This window comes from Lepisma saccharinum, chromosome 16 (assembly GCF_977018435.1).
Source record: "Lepisma saccharinum chromosome 16, izLepSacc3.1, whole genome shotgun sequence".
NCBI classification, from domain to species: Eukaryota; Metazoa; Arthropoda; class Insecta; order Zygentoma; family Lepismatidae; genus Lepisma; species Lepisma saccharinum.
This window is the reverse complement of record NC_139244.1, coordinates 18,252,638-18,271,810: the sequence shown is the minus strand read 5'-3', so window position 1 is coordinate 18,271,810 and position 19,173 is coordinate 18,252,638. Positions and strand designations below refer to the sequence as shown.

The window sequence follows — 19,173 nt, the reverse complement described above, 5'->3', positions numbered from 1 at the left end:
CAGTTTTCAACGAGCCTGGTGACGAAACAGTGTTTTTTTCATTCCACACACCACTTCTTCTTCGATGGGGACCTGGCAACTCTGCAGGGTCCCAACTTCCAGTTCCGTCTCTTTCTTCTCACACCGAGGATGCTACTAAGTTAGCGAAAATTGAATTTTTCCACTGTCCGGTGAGTGTTTCCTTTCGCCTTCTTTGATTTTTATTTAGTCCTTTTGGCCCTCCTTGCTTTTATCCATATATATATATATATATATATATATATATAAAGTGAAAGAGGAGAGATGAAACACTCACCAGATGCAGAAAAACTTCAAACTTTCATGACAGCATGTCACATCTTCAGGAGTAGAAAAAGGTTGTTTTTTTTTCTACTCCTGAAGATGTGACACGCCGTCATGAAAGTTTGAAGTTTTTCTGCATCTGGTGAGTGTTACAAATTCAACTTACGTAAAGGTTTACGGAATGCATTACTTACATAACTCAGGAGGGGGGGGGGTTACTGTAATAGAAATAAAACAGCAATGCAGGCATACAAGTAAAATTCAAACAGAAGTCCCAACAAAATTTTCAAGCAATTTCTAAGCATATGAAAAAAGAAAGTTGGTTTTACCAGCATGGGTGAATTCGCAATGCTTAGATTAATGACTGTTTAGATGTCACCTGCAGAGGTGTCATTTGCATGGTTCACCCATGCTGAAAAAAGTAAAATCCGAACGGGACAGTTTTGGAAAATGAATCGCCACATTACGCTGATGGGTTAGTGGCCTGCCTCCATGGGAGCAGATCATCTTTTTTTCAGCCGTCACTAGGTTCATTGAAGGCTTATTGGAAGTCTTAGGAAGATATCTCATCAAAGTGACAAACAACACGTGTGGTGTGTCACTTGAAAACCGTCGGTGCAATGTGAATGTTGTTATTGGTTGGTTCATTCTGAAGTGACATGCAATTGTTGGATAACCACATTTTTAGTGTGTACACTATGATGGCACATGGTAGGATAGTTGAATTTGAAAGATTAAAAAATATTTACTTTTGTGTCTGTGTTTACACAATACCTTATAGCTTTTTGAAACTGCTATTTCCATCGCATATAATGTGCAATAATTATGTTCTTGCAGGTTTTAAAGAAGGATGTAATTATACAAGATGACGACGTAGATTGTACAATGACAGAGAAGAGGATTCTTGCTCTAGCAGCAAAACACCCCTTTTTGACGGCCTTACACTCGTGTTTTCAGACAAAGGTATGTTTCTGAAGTTACAACTGGTCCCATGTTGAGCAAGATGCATAAATCGAAAGTGAGGTGAATAACGAAAATAGGAACAGTAATAGGAGATGTGTATTCTGGAGTAAATTAGGTTCATTTTTTTTTTAAGATAAATTGTTTTGAAGTGTTGGATGCTAAAGTATGCTCAAGTGTTATTGAGCATAACTGAAAATTTCATGTAATGCTGTTTTTAACTAGGAATGGCCAACAAATCCAGATAACAAATATCTGGATTAGTGGATTTAAAATTATCCGATACTTGTTTCAGACGCAACGGATAATCTGAATAGTCAAATAATTTGGATATCCAGATAATTCAAATATGCAGATAAAATCTGAATATCCAGATAATATGGATATTCAGATAGTAAAGATTTGATGAAGGATTTGCAGAAAATCCATACAGTGAAATATGAAGGTGACGAATAAAAAATATGTGTATAGCCCATAAAACAGATAAATGATAAAACTGTCCAGATAATGCACACATTTGGATTTCTGGATATTTTGGATAATCCAGATATTGAATATCAGAAACCAGATATTGGATACCTGGATATCCAGATAATCTAAATAATACAGATATCCAGATAATGTGGACAATTTGGATATCCAGATAATCTTTATATCCGGATATCAGAATATTCGATCTGAATTTGCCCATCCCTATTTTTGACCCTCTTGTCATATTCGAGTTGGCCATGTTCTTTCCATTACCATCTATTTCTGCACACAGGGGCAATAATATGAAGTGACTTGACAAAAGTTCCACTCTGGGTGAGGGAAAAGTAAGAAGATTGTATAGGTTTTGTCAAAGATTTCAAATTATGTGGAAAATAAAACATTAGACTGATAAAACAAAAAGAAAAAAATATTTGTCGCCAATAAAATTTTGTAAATTATAGTATTTTTCAACAATCCACACAAAGCCTGCACATCATTCCATTACACACTAGGAATGCTGGAATGGAACAAGTGAGTTGAGAGACCTTGAGATGCATTGTGCAACTCCAATGCTCACAGTGTGGACAGAACTAGCCAGGTTTAACAAAAGCACGTGTGTTGCCCAAATCTGCCCTGAAACTATATGTCTATACATGCAGGATATGCACATGTAGAACCTAGTTGCCTTATGTAAAGGAACCATAGATGCATATTGGTAGGGATGTGCCGAAGTCGATTACAGATGTATGAAAATCGGCAGAAATTGACATATCGGCATCGGTATCGGAATCGGCAAAAATCCGATATTTAAACCGGTACAGATAATACTAGAGTTTTACCTTCTAATAAGTTTTATGTTTTAGTTTTCTAAGATTTGTTAAAAATTAGTTTATGATTCTTCATCATTGTAGAGTTTTTGTAATAAAATTATTGCAAACTCTCATTCAGAGGATCAACCTAACTATAAATTGGAAACAAAACAGTACATTGCTGAACCAGGATCTGCTACTGTATTGGAAATTTAAAAATGAGTATTCAAACCTGAAGCAAGTGCTGAGAAAATACTTGGGCATACCTGCTGCATCAGTATTCAGTGATTGAGTGTTCAGTGTTGCTGAACAGATTTGAGATAAGAGAAGAAGTAGGTTACTTCCTGATGTGCTTCCAAATCTCTTGTTTCTGAAGTTGAATCTGGCAGAACAGAATTCATTTTGCATTTCAAAGAACTGCTTATGTATTAATGTTAAATCTCTAGGTTCACATAACCTTTTGTAGATGCAAATGTACATTCACATCTCTTGAGAATATATATGTATATACATATGATATGGAATAGAAATGTACATACCAAATTTATTTTTGTCATGCAGAAAATAACATCCCATTTCTGTTTAATAATCTTATGTATCGGAATCAGTTAAATATCGGCATCAGTATCGGTTCCAAAAATTATCTGTGAGTACATCGGCATCGGTAAATTTTCAGCTTCATCACATCCCTACATATTCGTTGATTATATAAATTGTACTTTTATGAAATAATGTTTGTATTTTTTCCTGCAGGATCGCTTGTTTTTTGTTATGGAGTATGTAAATGGAGGAGACCTGATGTTCCAGATTCAACGAGCACGGAAGTTCGATGAGCCAAGAGCAAGGTTTTATGCAGCAGAAGTTACGTTGGCCTTGCAATTCTTACACAGGCATGGGGTAATATACAGGTGAGTGTTGTGTAATGCTGTACGAATGAACTGGTTTTATCTACTTCTGTCTTGGCAAATTGTATAGTTTCTACATTGAAGACTGTAGTTACTTGAAAGTTTTACAGATCGTGTACTGTGTATGTACTTATTAGGGCCGATACAACTAATCCTGGTTTCAGGAAATGTAAGTTAGAATTTGATCATTGATACTACTTGACACTTTCCAGTGTCTGGGTGTTTTGCAGAGTCCACAAAAATGTCACTCAACACTGTCACTGGCACTGGCAAGTGAGGTCGCTATGCTAACATGTATACAAAGTGCATACTGTGACTCAGGTAATGGTCAGAGATACATGTTTCATGAGAGATACATGAGCCTTGAGGTTGTACTTAAGTAATTAGTAGAGTTTAATTTGATTCTGGCTCATAATAAGCATGGTTTTTACATTACAATATTTTTTTTCTCCCGAAAGTTTCAGTAACGAGTGTGCAATTCTTGCCATGAAAATGAAACACGTATTAGTAAATGATCAAGTGCCGTTTTGAACCCTAATATCTCGAAGTTGCCAATGTGGGGGCCCGACGAAGTTCAAATTTCATTTTTAAAAAAAATGTATTTTTTAAAATTTTTATCTTCTTCCTCTTCTTCTTGATAATGAAGTTTTTTTCGATCATAGCCTAAACTGTTCTGAAGACAATAAAGTATGATTTGTGGTTGTATAATTTTATTTGAAATTTTGCGGAATTTAAATTTCCCGCTGAAAACACTCCTGGCTTTGTGGTCTATGCTGGGAGATCACAGTTCAAGGGTTAAATGATCATCTCAAGTGAAATTATTAATATTTTAATAATAATAAATTTAATATATAAAATTATAGTAGATTGATATGAAATGGTTCCAGTGGAAAACTTAAATTAAAATTTATAAATACTTTAAACTGTTTTTGGATTGTTACAATTTTCAAGTATCGCCAGCCTCTGTGGCTGAGAGGTTATCACAGCACGATATGACACCAGGGGTCCTGGGTTCGAATCCTGGTCTGGGCATGTGTGTTCTTTGTTATTGTCCCTTTATCACTCATCCTCATCTTGACGATTATCCAAAAGTGACAGAAATACAATGTAAAAATCAATCAGAATTCAAGTATCGATACCAGTGGAAATCAGTGAGAATATCAGCAGTGGTATCAGTATTGGTTCAAAGTGGTATTGTCTCAACCATCGTATTTATGTGTTGTTTTTTTTTTTTTCGTGTTGAGGCAAGATTGTGTGTTTAGTTTCTCTGTGCATGAATGACCGCCATCTCTTTTCATTTACAGAGATTTGAAACTGGACAATATATTACTGGATAATGAAGGCCATTGTAAATTAGCTGATTTCGGAATGTGTAAAGAAGGAATCACAGATGGGAATACCACAACAACTTTCTGTGGAACACCAGATTATATTGCCCCAGAGGTAAGCAACTTGCTTCATTTCATAATGCAAAGAAGGTTTGGTACAATTTCAGCAGCATGTAGGGTGTAAATTAATGGGGTGGGGTGCTGGATTTCCCCAATTGCTTCCCAGGGATGACTTTATCACCATGATAAAAAACACAACAGTGATTAGAAGACGTAAGTGAGTACTAAAAATATTTCCACAAAACTTGCTTGTAAATGTTCTATTAATTTCGGTGGCCTTTGCAACCATCCACTTGGGAAACTCGATGTTTAACTCTAACTTACAAGTAAGCTTCGTGGAAATCTTTTTAGTACTCACTTACGTCTTCTAATTATCATCCGTGTTTTTTATTCCCTCTAACATGAATAACAGTGATATTTAATATTGTGACGCTAATATTTCCATTCCATTTCTTTATAATAACTTTTCCAGGATACAAATGTGATCAATGCAGAATCGATGACAACATATCTGACTATTGTGAAACGTGTATGATTGACGGTAAGCTTCTCAACCACCTTTCTTGGTCAAGACCCATCCTTCATCTTCTGACGTCAGGCCAAGCATGTTAGGTTTAGGGCTCTTAACATTAATTACTGCAATTTTTGTGATGTCACAAGTCGAAGGATGGTACTTGACCAAAAAGATGTTTGAGAAGTGTCCTGCAAGCGAGACCCATTGTGAAACTGGCAGTAGCTTATTATCAAGAAACACTTAACAGTATTTTAAGTACTTGTTTGTTGACTAAGCTAAAAGTAATAAATTAAATTCAAGAAGTTCATATGACATAGAGAATTTCCACCATTGAAAGGCAATTCAATCTAACGACCCTTATGCTTTGTGTATGTTTTTACATTTTCCTGGCTCAACAGCAGTCACATGATTCTAGAGAAAAGGTCCTTTTTCTTTTTGTTGTATCTTTATATCATTAGGTTTATCACAACAATGGAAATATATAATAATGATGGAAGAAAATAAAAAACCATTCTTTACTTATCTGAAATTCGAATCCAGTAACCCTATATCACCCTGTGCACATTAATTCCTAGAAGACCAGAGACCATGAAGTAATGGCTGTACATTGTTTGTATAAACTAACCAAAGAGTGGACTTCCGCGGGAAAATCGCCCCTTCCAAGTGCCATTCCGAGACACGTCACTGTGTCTGACTCCTACAAGGAGGGATCTGAGTTCATTTCCTGGCATGGGTGATTTCAGGGGGGAATTTTTCCAGTACTTTCCCTGCATGGAATGGCTGTAGGGTTCATCCGGGCTCTGATAAATGTTTTTTGTGTGTGTATGTGTGTGTGTGTGTGTGAGGGGGATAATGGTTGCTCCACACCTCCACAAATGGCAGAGATTCTGAATGTATGGGACCTGACCTCTCCATGTTGCAGCTGAATACTTTGTAATTCATGTTAAGGGGAATAAAAATTGCGGTTAATAATAAAAGACGTAAACGAGTTACTAAAGATATATCCACGAAACTTACTTGTAAATGTTCTATTAATTTCGGTGGCCTCTGTCCATCGAGTTCCCAAGTGGATGGTGGCAGAGGCCACAGAAATTAATAGAACATTTACAAGTAAGTTTCGCGGATATATCTTTAGAAACTCGTTTACGTCTTATAATACTTTGTTGTCGTATGTCCATCTGCACCAACTTTTCAGGAGAGCCGATTGAAGTTTGACGTATGTGGATTTTGAAAACACAAGATTTGCAGAAACATGTAAACAGCACTTGACACTGACACGTCTCTTTGGAATGTGAGGCATTAACGTTTGCAGAATACGGTAAAGTCATCAAGTCATTTCTGATGAAAATTGGAGATACAACAAAACAGCATTCAGCCAGCAATGTGCCTTCATGGCATGTTTCGAACAGAGTTTAAAGTAAGTTAAAACACTTACCACAGCTTTGAACGGTTTGATCCAGGATTCGGCCAGGGAAGTTAGGGGAATTTATAAGCCTTGGGCTTGACCTAACTGCACCTGGTCTTGCTGACCCATCACACTTACCAATGACCAGTTTCGTAATTTCTACCTCTTCTACTTGAGGGAAACAAGTTCTAGGTTTTCAGTATTTAATAAACAAAGAAATAACCTCTGCATACTTACACAAGAAAGGATACAATTTTAACACACATGGAATCAAAAACTTCCACCTCTTTACAGGCCCTTTCACACTTTCCTTAATCCAGCCGGCAGCTTTTGCCACACATGACTGTACACTGCATAGTATCACACTGTCCGGGGTTCGAAGTGTATTATCCCACACTCTCTTTATCAAGTCTCGTTGCTCACTGTTCCGTGTAAAGTCTTTCCACACTGTTTATCGAGTATCGTCGCACACTGTTATGTTTAAGTTCCCAGCTAACACTGTTGTCTCTAGAAAATCTTGGCGTGCACTGCCCTTGTCTTCAAACTATTTTCTAAAACTGTTGAGTTTTCAGTGGATCACGTGTACCCCTGGTCCAATTAATTCTCTGGCTCCTACACCTGTAATATGTAAGTTGTAGAAATTGGAACGACCGTGTCCAGTCGAAAGGACACAGGAACCATACATCACTCATCACATTCCTTCATCCCGGACCCTAGTTAGGGTTTGTGGATTGAGGAAGAAACAGAGTTCACCTCTTTTCGAAAAAAAAAAAAAATCTAACATATACGAGGGTCACTATGTATATTTTGAGCCTAACAATGAAAAAACAGGAATTTGGCATTGAAAACTGCTTTATTGTTTTTCGAAGTATTCTCCTTTATGGTCAATACACTTTTGCATTCGTTCGAACCATTTGTCAAAGCAGTTTTTCCAATCTTCTTGAGACACCTCCATAATATGGTTTTTGAACGCATCAACGGCATCTTCCGCCGACGAAAATCGTTGTCCACGCAATTTATTCTTGACATTCGGGAACAAGAAGAAGTCATTGGGTGCCAAATCAGGACTGTATGGTGGATGACCCATCAATTCGATTTTTTTGACTGTTCATAAAGTCGGTTGTTAGACGAGATGTGTGACAGCTGGCATTGTCTTGATGAAGAATGATCCGACGGCGTTTGTTTGTTTTCCGTATTTGACCAAAGACCTCTGGCAAACGAATTGTTGTGTACCATTCAGAGTTGACCGTTCTACGTTCCTCTAAAGGCACAGTTGCCACATGACCAGTTTTCCCGAAAAAACAGGTGACCGTTTGTTTGGATGTGCTTCGAGCGCGAACAACTTTTGTTGGATTGGGTTCATCTTGAAACACCCATACAGTCGACTGCTGTTTACGTTCCGGCTCATATGCATATATCCATGATTCGTCACCTGTTACAATCTTATATACGTCTTTTGAAGCACCACGGTTGTATTTATTAGCATTTATTTGCACCAATTGACGCGAGCGTCTTTTTGAGTTTTTGTCAAATTGTGTGGGATCCAACGAGAACATACCTTTCTCACAGCTAAATGATCATGTAATATTTTATATATGCTGGTGGAACTAATGCCTATGGTTGCCTCAATCTCACAGTATGTCACATGACGATCTTGCAGTATTAGGTTTTGCACAGCATCAATGTTTTCTTGAACAACAACTGATTTTTGACGACCTTCGCGAATCTCGTCGGTGAGCGAATGGCGGCCACGATTAAATTCGTTATACCAGCGTTTCACAGTGGCAAAGGATGGGGCTTCATCGCCAAGTGTGGAAGTAAGTTGATCGATGCACTCTTGTCTTGATAATCCACGTCGAAAATCGTAAAAAATCATCGCACGAAAATGTTCACGAGTTAATTCCATTTTATTGTAGTCGCGCAATCTCCAAGGCAACATAAACAACACAAATGAAGCTATTGACAAAACATTTGAAGTACGTTATGGTCAATAATGCCAGACGATTCCGTGCAAACGTCAAATCGCGCCCAACTTCAATCAGTGTTGCCAAGGCTCAAAATATAAATAGTGGCCCTCGTATAAATTGATGTATACTTACTGGGGGATGATGTAAATACAATTAATAATAATGCTGATATATTTTTCAAAGCAGCTAAAGAGATAGGTTTGGAAGTTAGCAAAGAGAAAACTAAATATATGCTTACAGGCCGAAACCAAGTGTTAGGTAATAATCAGAATCTAATTATTGATAACAACTCGTTTGAACCAGTTTCCAAATTCAAGTGCTTAGGAGTAATACTAACAAATGAAAATTATATTAAAGAGGAAATAGAAAGCAGGCTCAATTCAGGAAATGCATGTTACTTTTCTCTTCATAAACGTTTCTCTTCTTGGTTAATATCTAAGAAACTAAAAGTTAAAATATACAAAAAAGTAATTTTGCCTGTAATATTATATGGATGCGAAACTTGGTCCCTTACATTGAAAGAGGAACATAAATTGAGAGTATTGGAAAATAAGATCCTTAGGAAAATATTTGGGCCTAAAAGGGATGAGGAGACAGGTGAGTGGAGAAGGTTACATAATTTGTATTCATGACCAGAAATTATTAGAATGATTAAATCAAGAAGACTTAGGTGGGCAGGCCAGAGGAAAGAAGAGTTTACAGGATTCTTGTTGGGAAACCTGATGGTAAGAGACCAGTAGGAAGACCAAGATGAAGATGGAGGGATAATGTTGAGATGGACCTAAAGGAAATCGGTAAGGATGGAAAAGAGTATATAGATCTTGCTCAGGATAGGGGCAGATGGAAGGCCTGTGTTGCTACAGCCATGAACCTTCAGGTTTAAGAAGGCTAGAGAGTTAGTTAGTTAGTCACATAAATTGAAAATTTCTATACATTGAAGAGTAATAACAATGTTAAAAACATTTCTTTAACAAATCACTGTCTTGTTTATTACAGATTCTTCAAGAGCTGGAGTATGGGCCTAGCGTTGACTGGTGGGCTCTTGGGGTTTTGATGTATGAAATGATGGCAGGGCAACCCCCATTTGAAGCAGACAATGAGGATGATCTTTTTGAATCCATTCTTCATGATGACGTTCTTTATCCAGTTTGGCTTAGCAAGGAGGCTGTAACAATTCTAAAAGGGGTAAGCTTGTGGCATTTCATAATAAAGTTAGTGATTCTTTATTTGTTCTCCCAATCAACTCATCGTCTAATTTGGGGGCCTCCCCGATGACGTAGTGGTAACGTCATTGCCTTGTAATCAAGAGGTTGTAGGTTCGATACCCAGTGGAGGTACATAGCACAGTGGTTCGGATCCCACTTTAAACTGTAGGTTCAGTCCTGATTATCCCTTCTGTGCATAAAGTGGATTTCAACCAACAATTCAAACAAGCAATCATTTAATTTGGTAAAAACAATTCATCTAATAGCCTGTAAATTGTGGGATGCTCGGGTAAGTTATAACCCCAATCTATATTAAATCGTTAGATGCCGATTTCTGGGTAAACTTACTTCATGACCTTGTAGATATGAATGGCGTAGCTCTCCTTCCTTCGCCTCCTCATCTTGCTTTTTTCTTCCTTGGAGATGTTCTGATCCTTTCCAGCCATTTTGTTGTTTTTTCTGGTTTTTGGCAGCATGATGAAGACTTGATGGGTTGGTGTGATTTGAAAAATTCTGCCCCGAAAAGACTCACAGCAGAGAGCTATGCTCGATAGTGTTCAACTGGGAACTTCACCATGTGGTGTTAGACTTTTCAAGTACAGATTATTTTGTATATATACTGCACATGCTGTAAAAATTGGGGAGAAAACTTACTGTATTTGCCAGAGTATAAGATGCACACCCTTTTTTTTACACATTTTTTGAGAAAAAGGCTTTATCACTGAATTTATAATTAATTAATTTACAGTATATCAAATATAAAGTAAGATGTAATTCTACTTTCAACAAATTAGTTACCTAATCTAACTAGGAAAGAATAGATTTTAATCTTCTTCATCACACATCGCAAGGATGAAATCGTTTAAATTAGAACAGAGAAAATTTCCAGAAAAGAAGGTACTCAAAAACTGTTCCGGCATATAAGATACACCCTGTTTTTCAGACCTATTTTTAAAGGAAAAAGTGCATCTTATATGTCAGCAAATATGGTAATTTCTTAAATTAGAAAAATGTGCTTATGCCTGTAATTGGTGGGAAAGAAATGGTATTACAGTAGACTCACGATTATCCGAGCTTATTGGGACTGAGATTACCTCGGATACGGAAAAACTCTGTTAATACGGAGATAATGTGCTAATAGGTCGTAAATGATGAAACAACACTTAAAACTGTACAGTAATTATTTATTACTAGTACAACATAAATGAGAAGATTACTTTTTCCGCTTAGAATAAGCCTACACAGACTTAAACACCACCGTAACAATCGGATACGCCAACAATGTAATGAACACGTGCAGCGCGGACGGTGACTTGACTCCATAAACAAACAGAGGGGTGCGTTATGAAGCACAATGTTTTCCAATCACTCCCTCGGTTAACCCGGAGCTTCGGTTAATCGGGACTCAGTTAATTGCAAGTCTACTGTAGTTCAAAAAGTTAATTTTAACAGGAAGATGAAAAAAGATGAGGTTAGCTTAGAGGTCAGATTTTACAAATATTCTATTCAACATTTCTGTGGACCGTATTAAGGATCCAGAAAATGGTCAAAACTCATTTTGGACAAAATTGGACTTATTCCATCTTTGGATAGCGACAATGAACTAGCCACTGGTGTAATACTCTTCAATGATAAATACCTTTTGTTTGTTTATTGGAACCAACCGTGAATAAAAACTCACGCACCACTTTTGATTTCAGTTCATGACCAAAAATCCAGCAAAGAGATTAGGTTGTGTACCTGCCCAAGGAATGGAAAATGCCATTAGAACTCATGCTTTCTTCAGGGACATTGATTGGGATGCTTTGGAAGCAAGGAGAGTGAAACCTCCTTTCAAACCTAAAATTGTGAGTATCTTGGACTAAGGCATGGTTAAAATATTTGGTTAGTAAGTTCAGAGTTTGTGTGTGTGAACCTTGTGTGGTTGTAGAATGTCATTCCATAGTACTAAATGACTACAAGTAAGCAAAATAATTATATATGGAAATAGTTGTCTGAAAACCAAATCGGTTCATCCATAGGGTTTTAACTAGGCAGAATGCACACACTCCTGTAGAATGTAAGGATGCATGCTGGGTAAAAATACCCACAATCAAAATTGTTTCTTTAATCCGAATTTTAATTGTTTTATAGCATGTAAATAATACCTTCATTGATAAACCTAATTCTATTAAGTTTGGACGTTTCTATTTAATTATGCAAAGATAAAGTTTAGAAAAGATGAGAAAGATAGTAAGATGAGTGCTCTCTGTTATAATGTAAGGACGTGTGCTTTCCATGGACGTTCGCAGGGGGGGGCAAAGAAGGCATATATTCCCCCATAATGGTGATGCCCCCTCAAAAAACACTATTTCAGTCTGAAATTATCATGTTCCTTCAACCTATTTATAATAATTAACATAAATTACTGTGGCTGAAATGAAATGATGTGTGAAATATATAATTTTTAGGTGGACATTCATTTTCCATGGTGCTGGCTAAAAAATACCCAGAAGAATAAATACTTCTTAAATCTGAATTTTAATTGTTTTAAGCATTGATTATGTAACTTTATTAATTTTGAACATTTGCATTAACTCACACAATTGATAAAAATGAGAAAAAGAACATGTTGAAATACCAAATTGAAACATATGAGCACACGTTGAGTGAAATTTACCAGGGCAATGTTTCTGCAGCCCTACAAACGGAACTAACAAACGAACACCCAATTTAAATTCCCACCACTCAGGAGGATTCACTGGAAAGGTACTTAGAAGAATGGCCTCAGACACTCTTCAGAAGTGATAAGAAAATATATTTCAAAATCGGCTGGGAAATTTATACCCATACGCACATCCTTACGGGTTCAGTAAAAAAAATGCAGGCTTGATCAGGGCTTCAACCTTGGTCTTGGGCATAGCATGCTATTGGTCTATCAACTGAGCTCACATGAACATTATGATCTACCAAAACAATAATTAATATTAAAGATTCAATGCATCTGGTAAAGGTAAAAAAATAATAATTGCCCGCAATGCTTAAAATGTATTACATTATGGTGTCAGTACAAGAGCCATTACTACAAGTTAACTCTTTTATTTCTGCCAGAATTGTGTTCAATTATTATTTCCTTGTGCAAAATAAATTACTGTGGAAAAATATAAATGTACATATCATTCAATATAACAGAGTAATTAACATACATTTATTACTTTACTAATTCAATGCATTTTCTCTGAAATTATATACCCAAACTGAAGTATTGCATGTTTCAATGTTTTTTTCTAACATTCAGCATATTAAATTTTCTATGAAACGAAACGTTTGTGATAATTCACGATTGTGTTCATATTTCACATTTAGGATGAGATTGTCACGATTGTTTAATGAACAGATTAGTAATCAAAACCTCTTAGTTTGTGAATATTAAATAGAATCGAGTGCTTACCTATCATGTTGTGATTGTCGCAATCTACATATGTACCTGCTTCTGAGTACATATAGGTAATAAGTTCTTAGTTTCTGGATGTACCTCATAGTTTAATGAATTTTTAAGTTTTCAACCTAATAAATACTACTAAAGTAAAATTAGCACAAGTTCTGTACAAAGGTTGCAACTTGTATGATCAACAGACAAGTTAGCCACTGGTATCACCACGCTGACCTTAAAACTCGTATGATGTATATCAGATTTATACCATACTGTGCACGAGATGTACATTATGTAATATCTTTCTCAGTGACCGCTGGTAACATTTTTCTTCTCTCTCTTTCTTTTTAACAGAAAAGCAAAAAGGATGCTCTCAATTTTGACACGGAGTTTACCAAAGAAGATCCAGTGTTGACACCCGTTAACCCGGAAGTTGTGAAGACAATTGCACAAGAGGAATTCAGGGGATTTTCGTTCGTGAATGCTGACTTCAATCCTTCTCGCTACCAAGCAGAAAAGGCTACTGCTTAGAGTAGCTACTAGGCTGTGAGATCATCAGTTGTTCACTCCCATTTACCCTGCAGTAGATCAATAGATCAGGGGTGTTGTAGCTCTCAGACACCAGTGTTCCTGCTCCAACATAGGCTTTTTTCTCAGAAAACTCGATGTGTTCTTTTTTTTTCTGAATTATTGTTGTGGATTTTAGTACAGTAACAAATGATACATTTTTAAATAGAATATATTGAAAGAATATGTGTAAATAATATATATATATATATATTATATACATAAAACACATAATGCCTAAATGTGTCATAAAGAAGCAGTTGCTTGTTAAGAAGATAAAACTATGGCATTATACTGATGAACTTTCAAGGATATACCCGTTAATATTGAACCACTGAAGGTTGTAGCTAGACAAAAGAATAATACTACAGATACTTTGGCTTATGTCGTGGGTGCAGTACATATGCTCGAAACGCGAGCCTTATGTATGAAACCTAAGATAAGCTCTCACTTTTTAAGTCCAGAACCTGTCACCTTAGTGAAGGTTCCTGGATAGCTCTTGTTACGGGTGTTGAAACTTCAATTATAACAAATTGTTAATGATGTGTTGGAAAAAATAACTAGCAATGTATTCATATCCCCCCCCCCTTCCCCTGTTCCCTGTCTATATGTGCATTTAAATGTTTAGATGTCACGGCATTTTCTTAAGAATGCACTGCAGATTGAAATTGCCCCTGTGAAGAACCAAAAAAACAAAACAATTATAGAATATGCACCAGCAAAGAAACTGTGTTTTAAATAATAACTGTGAAACTGCACACGTGATAGCCGTGTGCGGATGTTTTTACCTTGAGAACAGCACAAGCAATCCAGTTGTATGACAGATTCGACTTGCCGAGAGTCTCGTATATATATATATAAATATATAACTCTACCATAGTTGAATAACTGTCAACAGATATGGAAGATATTTACATCCCCTAGTGCGACTTTCTAGGGTACATTGGGAGTCAGATTTTTTTTGCTATAACAATGCCTAGAATCCACACAAACACAGTGTGGACAAACACTTGACACTACAACATAGAACAAGGAGAGGCCTAAGCTTGTATTTTGTACATAATGTACAAGATAACATGTTAACATTATGTAACTCTGCGTGGATACAGATGTTACATTCAAACAAGATGTATGTTGTTTTTAGAAGAATCTCCAGAGAATGGCTTGAAGCCATTTAAAAAAAAATGAGTATTGTGTTTATAGCTTTAATACAGAACAGTGATAATTGCGATTTGCATTCATAAGTTCAAATTGCAATTTTTGCCCCACTATACTGACGAATGAACCAAACCATCTGATTTTGCTGAAATGTATTGGTCAAGCCAAATGTAGTTGTTCTCTATACATGTTCAACGAAATCAGACACGTGGTTGCTGATTAGTCTGCTACACTCAGCAAGAGATACATGTTTTGACTAGGAGTTTTAATCCATACTTCTGTTTAGACAGTAGCCTTCTTTTCAATAGAATTGATATCCAAAAAAAAAGTTATATGACTATATAAATATGTAAATGAGCAGTGTGTTCTATGTATAATGTGCGAATGTTGTAATAGTAGCAGATGCTGATGTAATGTGTGTTCTTGCAGTATTATTGTGGAGTGTGCATTCATTTCCTTCGCTTGATGTACCTCCTGCTTTCAAACCGTCCTTGCTATGTCTCTGTACCAACTAGTCGATAATGTACCTCTTAATCATATACACCTGCAAGAAACAACATGCTCGTAGAGCTGAGTGTGACAAAAATTACCCCTTTTAATAATAATAATAATAATATGTAATGGAAGAAGGTACCCAACAGCCCATGCCTATCCATTTGCTTCAGTGCTTCATAGATGGCTCCACCGTACAATGGGTGGCATTGACAGTTGTTTGAGAGTGCCTCGTGTAGTTCTTCTGTTTAAAAGAAGCTGCTCTTATAGGTCACACTATTAATTTCTGCCACAGTAACCTCTTCTTTTTTTCTGTTGATTTTAATGAACAAAATCCTAGCTGATAGATTCTGCTTCGAAAAACATGCACTCTGTGTTGAAGTAAAAACTCTCTCTTCAACTTTTTTTTAAAAGTTGTGAAAAATGATGCATTTCTCTTGGCTAGGACCTTATACCACTTTTTTTTAAACTAGGCAGGAAAAGTGAGAGATGTAGTTTTAGGAAGAAAGCTTCTTTTTATTATATGTTTTTTTGTTGTTGTTGTTCTGTGATTTTTAAAAGAAAATTCAACTACGTTTCATTAGATTCCTAACACATTATGTAATAAGAGCCCTCTGTGTACATCACCATTACTACATACGGTATATATTTTGGGGATAAATTTCATCACACTTTATTGGCAGGGCAGATATTTTGTATGAAAGGGTGTAAAACAAAATGGCTATCGTTAGCCTAAATTTCAGCATCACATTTTTTTTGTTAAGCAATACCTAGTTACCTGTCTGCAGTTCTCATTATTAGTACTTAAAAAACATTACTTTGTATTACACACACACACATACACAAACACACATCACATTCTTACTGTTGTATGTGTATCACAAAAGAGAATTCATAAGACTTTTATGTGCTTCATTTATTCACACAAAGTGCACAGTGGTGATGGGTCGATTATTATAAGCTGGGCTTCCCATGGGTTTTACAATTCCCCCTCTCCCTTTTTTTTCTCAAGTGCTCTACAGTATTTATTAATAACAAAATAAAGAAACGTGAAGTAATGTGATGCAAAACGGAACCCACAGGATCCCTTGGCCCCAGTTTAATGATCATAAAGAGTAGTAAATTGATGTGATGTCACATTGGATGTGAGCTACGTGAACCCCAGAGGTAATCCCGTATACATGTTCGTAGGCTGGCTAACCCCCTATTTCCTCCTTGGGAATTGTGGGTAATTACTGTATGTTGGAGTACCTTTGGGTGTTGATGTGCTATGACGCTGATAATGTTTTAGCAGGCACACCTCAGAGTTGTACAAACAAAAGTAAAAATTGTACAAGTGTATGTATCTGTGCCGAACCGTGAGATCAAGTGCAATTCGATATGGACATCCTGTTACATGAACGCTTGGGTACCCGTGTGCACTCACAAATTGTTATTTTGGAAAAAGACTAGGTCAAGTGCTTAAATGCTTTGTGACAATGTGAAGCCATTTTTGATGATCTGTCGATGTTATTGGTGCACTGTCTCAGCCTATTTGTAACGGGATATTTTAGAAAAAAAGATAATGGTATAGCATGGATAATGGAGTGGTTGAAGTGTTCACTAGCTGCCGTAGTGTACATGCCTGCTGTTATTACAGAAAATCAATAAAAATGACAAAAAAATAACGAGTGGTCATTGTACAGTAGCCGAGTAAAAACTAAAAAAAATATATTTGTTTGAGCTTAAAGGGCACTTTGGCTGCTGCTGCTAATAAAAATAAGAGAGTAGTGTCAAATCCTTCAGCTTGCTGTTTAAAAAACAAAATGTGTACTATTCTCACTAGTGTGCATTTATTTATTTTATTTATAAGAGTTACTGTTAATTTTTTTAGCTTCTACACTCATGTCCTTAAAGAGACTATTGACATTTTAATTAATCTGAAATTTATCAATAAATGCACAGCCTGCCGTGTCTGTTTGCCTTGAATTATCATTACTTATTTATTGTTTTTTATTTTTTAAAAACTGCCTTTATATTGGTCTGATAATGGTATTTGGGTGCTGCAGTCTGTGCCAAAAAAAAAAGAGAAAAATGAAACTTGAATCCCTGACAGTTTCACATTTCCCCACTTATCTTAAATGTGCAAACACCCCTCGTATATGAAGTATTGATATTTTATCCAGAAATTATGTTTCTTTTTATTCCCTTCCCCTCTGATTGTGTAATAAACAACTGAAACAATATATATGTGGTTATTTTATTTAGTGATTTCTAACCTGTTCACATATGAATCAACAGTGGCATGCCCAGGATTTTCGAGGGCGGCGGGATACATATACTTTATTTAATAGTCAGCCCTCATTTTGCCATCTTTTCCTGCTTTTGACATTCTTTTTTACAGGAATACTGAGCCAAATGGGGAGGGAGGGTTATGACCCCCACCAATCTCCCTTGGGCATGCCACTGTGAATCCGAGTACTATGTTGTCTTGAGTAATAAGTGCCAGAACACACTTACTGTAATTTTTTTGCCAATATATATGTTTCTGGTTATTGCCTCTTGCACTCTGTACCCCATCAAGTTACATAAGCTGTGCCTGGAGTATTTTAGACCGCAAGATTATATTTTGATGTGTTTGTGATTTTGTTAATGTAATAGTCTATTTTTTTAGTTTGATTAATTGATATTAGTTAACCTGTGATAAAAGAATTTTACATTTCAATCCAAATTAATTATTTTAATATTAAGTTTTTGTACTGTATACTTAGTTTCGCTTTTCAGTTATTGTTATTAATTACTTTATGTTTGAAGTTGTTATTACACACCATGTGTTGCCAATATACAGGGTGTCATTTTAATGGCGCCCACGGACCACAGATTTGTGTAGAGGACATCAAAACAAACAACTTTTCTCAGTAACATTTTTCACATTGGTGCGTCAATTCGACGCTACAGCCGTTCAAAAAAGACCGTTTTGCCGCCTGGATGCTGGCAACCCAACACAACATTTGATCGTATCTGTGACGTCATTTCCTGCGGCAAAACATCGCACGGTAGGGTTGCAAGGAACACACAAATTTTGTGAAAAATGACAAGCTATCCAATCACATTATTAGCTGTAAAACGAAGCGAGAAACGCGTCCAGTAAACCGAACATCATAGCCTACCAGCCAGAAGATCAGCAGTCATCTCAGGGGAAGGGGGAAGTGAACCAACGATATGAGAAATGGTAAAAACGTATTGAAAATGAAGAGTCAATATCGGATTTTGCCTCAGCCTACATGTCAACGACAATAACTTTTATTGTACTTACAACTTACATGTGGCTGCTTACGCCCAGCTACATGTCAATTATATTTGCAAATTTCGTTGCAAGGTTGATATCTACAGGTTTGTGTCCAGATGCCTTGTGGTACTTTGTGCTGATAACGGAAGTATCTGAGGTTCACGTTGTTACATTACGGCTAAGACACGTACAACCACAGTAACAATCTAAAGATGAATCAGTAGCGAATATACTGCCCTGTTCAGAGTTGCAAACTATTACATGTGTATCCGGTGCGTAGATAAACACAGTCGTCGGAGAGTTTTTTTACTTTTCTATGCTACTACTTATATCCCTGTATTTTCAACCATTTTTGCCACTTGCCTCATAA

At 36.4% G+C, this 19,173-nt stretch overlaps 1 protein-coding gene across 3 annotated transcripts in view; it reads left to right on the top strand.

The window, feature by feature from the left end:
- The window catches only part of Pkc98E (Protein kinase C), a 148,727-nt gene extending 130,948 nt beyond the window's left edge, over positions 1-17,779 (top strand). For 2 of the 3 annotated variants that reach the window (XM_083137800.1, XM_083137799.1), the window contains exons 10-15: positions 1,120-1,245; positions 3,276-3,430; positions 4,732-4,870; positions 9,698-9,886; positions 11,607-11,753; positions 13,673-17,778. In XM_083137800.1, coding sequence (XP_082993926.1) covers positions 1,120-1,245; positions 3,276-3,430; positions 4,732-4,870; positions 9,698-9,886; positions 11,607-11,753; positions 13,673-13,849 — 933 coding nt within the window. In that variant the 3' untranslated portion in view covers positions 13,850-17,778. Of the gene's footprint in view, positions 1-1,119; positions 1,246-3,275; positions 3,431-4,731; positions 4,871-9,697; positions 9,887-11,606; positions 11,754-13,672 lie in introns of all 3 variants that reach the window. The other variant, XM_083137801.1, reaches the window with a different exon arrangement.
- Positions 17,780-19,173: the final 1,394 nt, after the last annotated feature.